Raw genomic sequence first — 2109 nt, forward strand, 5'->3', positions numbered from 1 at the left:
TATATATATCTAATATACAGATGCAAAAGTATAGGGGGAAGTGAGGAGAGAGAATGCCTGAAGAAAATTAACAATATTACATAATAAAACTACGACCAAAAAACCCCCCAACAAAAACGAAAAAAACCTGATAAACTTTTTCTTTTATCTTTTTCGTTTGATGAGCTCATGAAGTAGCTTGGTGGAACGTATGTCATTAGGTCATCAAAGCACTAATATTCTGGGAGAAAAAAACCCATTTAAGTTCACAATAGCTCTATATTATACACCATAAGACGTCAGGTAGGGCATGTACCAGAGCTAAACCTTTGTCCCATTCTTCCACAAAAATGTGCTGTCTGCCCACTTACCCTGGAATGTCCCTGGCCTCTCAAAAATAACAAAAATAAACCTTGCCAAACACACGTGACATACTGCTGGTCAAAGTCAAAAGCATGAATAACCAAGTCAAGTGTACATGAGTAGTTTTTTGTTGTTTATTGCTAGGTAAATATTGCTTTGACTTTGATATACAGAAGGACAAAGATTGTGAAGAAAACGAGACACAAACTTTGTCCAAAATATGGTAAGAAAGCAACAAAAAAAAACCCCAGAAGTAAATTTGGAAAGAACTGGTACGTGTTTCCACACATCAGATTTTGTTCATGAACAATAAACAACAGCAGAGAAGGCATCGATAAAGATCTATTCCAACACAAGTACAAATCAGAATATAGTCATTGATTCGAAAGGTCGCCTTTTGAATCCGAATACAGTTCTTTTCTTTCCTTGTATAGATCTTTATCATGTTAGCCAAAAGTACCTTCACAATAAATTTTTTTTTTTAATCGGAGGAAATGGTGAACTTAAAAAAAAAGGACACTGCTTCTCCCTGCAAGCACCATACAAAACTCTATAAAAAGGAATGATATTTGTTAAAGTTAAAGGGGTTTTGTTAAACAAAATGTAAATGCAAAAGAAAAAAAAAGATGGTGAAATGGACAAATGCAACTGACAGAGACAATTTCTTCCAGTCTGCAAAACTAGGATTCCTTAAAGCCATGTAACCAACGAAAGTTTTGTTAGAATAGAAGGTAACAATATTTATAACCAACAAAATTAAATTAAGACTATGTTTTCCTATATTTTCATCCAAACTAGTTTACATTTTATTCGAAAAAGTTAAGGCACAAAAATCATGTCCTGAATAGAGATCACATCTTTAGCCTGTGAATGATAAAGTAATAATACAGAAAAACAAGACATTAATGGAAACATTTATGAAGAAAAAGATGTCCCTGTACAATATTATATGACTTTGCTATTTCTGATGGCTCATTTGGTGTAGACGGCTCTGTCTCCCGACGTGCCTCCGCGACCAAAACCTGCAACAAAAACAAAAAATACAAATTATTGGTTGGTGACAAGTACAGACACATGTGGTGATGCTTTCTGATTACAGCATATCTATACATTCCTTTTTTCTTTTCAGGAAATAATGACACAACAGCCATCACACAAATATTTTATATATCCCACCAAGTGCAGGCCTATGTTAAGTGAAGGCAAGCTCAACTAAACAGTTACGTTTTTCATCCTTTCCAAATTTATAATAAAAAGCGAAATAGAAATTAAAACAAGAAATCAAAACTCATTAAAAATTATAACCACTTTACAACAAAATAAAATTAATGTTGTTAAAATGTTTCAGTATCAAAAGTTTCTTTTGCACTGTTTCAACTGTAATTTTAAAAAAATGAAATTTGCTATCAAACAATCAGCCAGAGTATGGGAAAAACCACTAATAATCTTGTCTTTCATTTGTGACTTAGTGGGGAGCTGAAAACCATTCCTCTCTTGATCAGGGTGAACTGGTTCAAAGTTTCAGAAAAAAAAAGAAAATCATGGTCACAATTTTAAAGTGTTCTTGCTCATGAGGAACGAGGGGTGTAAAGACTAACACACACACCCCCCCCCCTTTCCTTCCCAGTACCTTTTCTAAAAGTTATATTACTAGGTCCTTCAGGTCATGAGGACCTGACCTCAAGATGTGTTTGCTCATCCGTGACATGACGAGTTTCCATTCTCCATCAACGGATATAAACTCAGTGGGTGCTGAATGTCTCAGGA

General features: G+C 34.4%; 1 protein-coding gene across 1 annotated transcript in view; it reads right to left on the reverse strand.

The window, feature by feature from the left end:
• Window positions 1-458: 458 nt before the first annotated feature.
• The window catches only part of LOC101862870 (cysteine-rich protein 1), a gene marked incomplete in the record, with an annotated part of 12697 nt that continues 11046 nt past the window's right edge, over window positions 459-2109 (reverse strand). The window contains 1 exon segment of the mRNA XM_005097252.3: window positions 459-1364. Coding sequence (XP_005097309.2) covers window positions 1315-1364 — 50 coding nt within the window.

This window comes from Aplysia californica, unplaced genomic scaffold (assembly GCF_000002075.1).
Source record: "Aplysia californica isolate F4 #8 unplaced genomic scaffold, AplCal3.0 scaffold00150, whole genome shotgun sequence".
NCBI lineage: Eukaryota > Metazoa > Mollusca > Gastropoda > Aplysiida > Aplysiidae > Aplysia > Aplysia californica.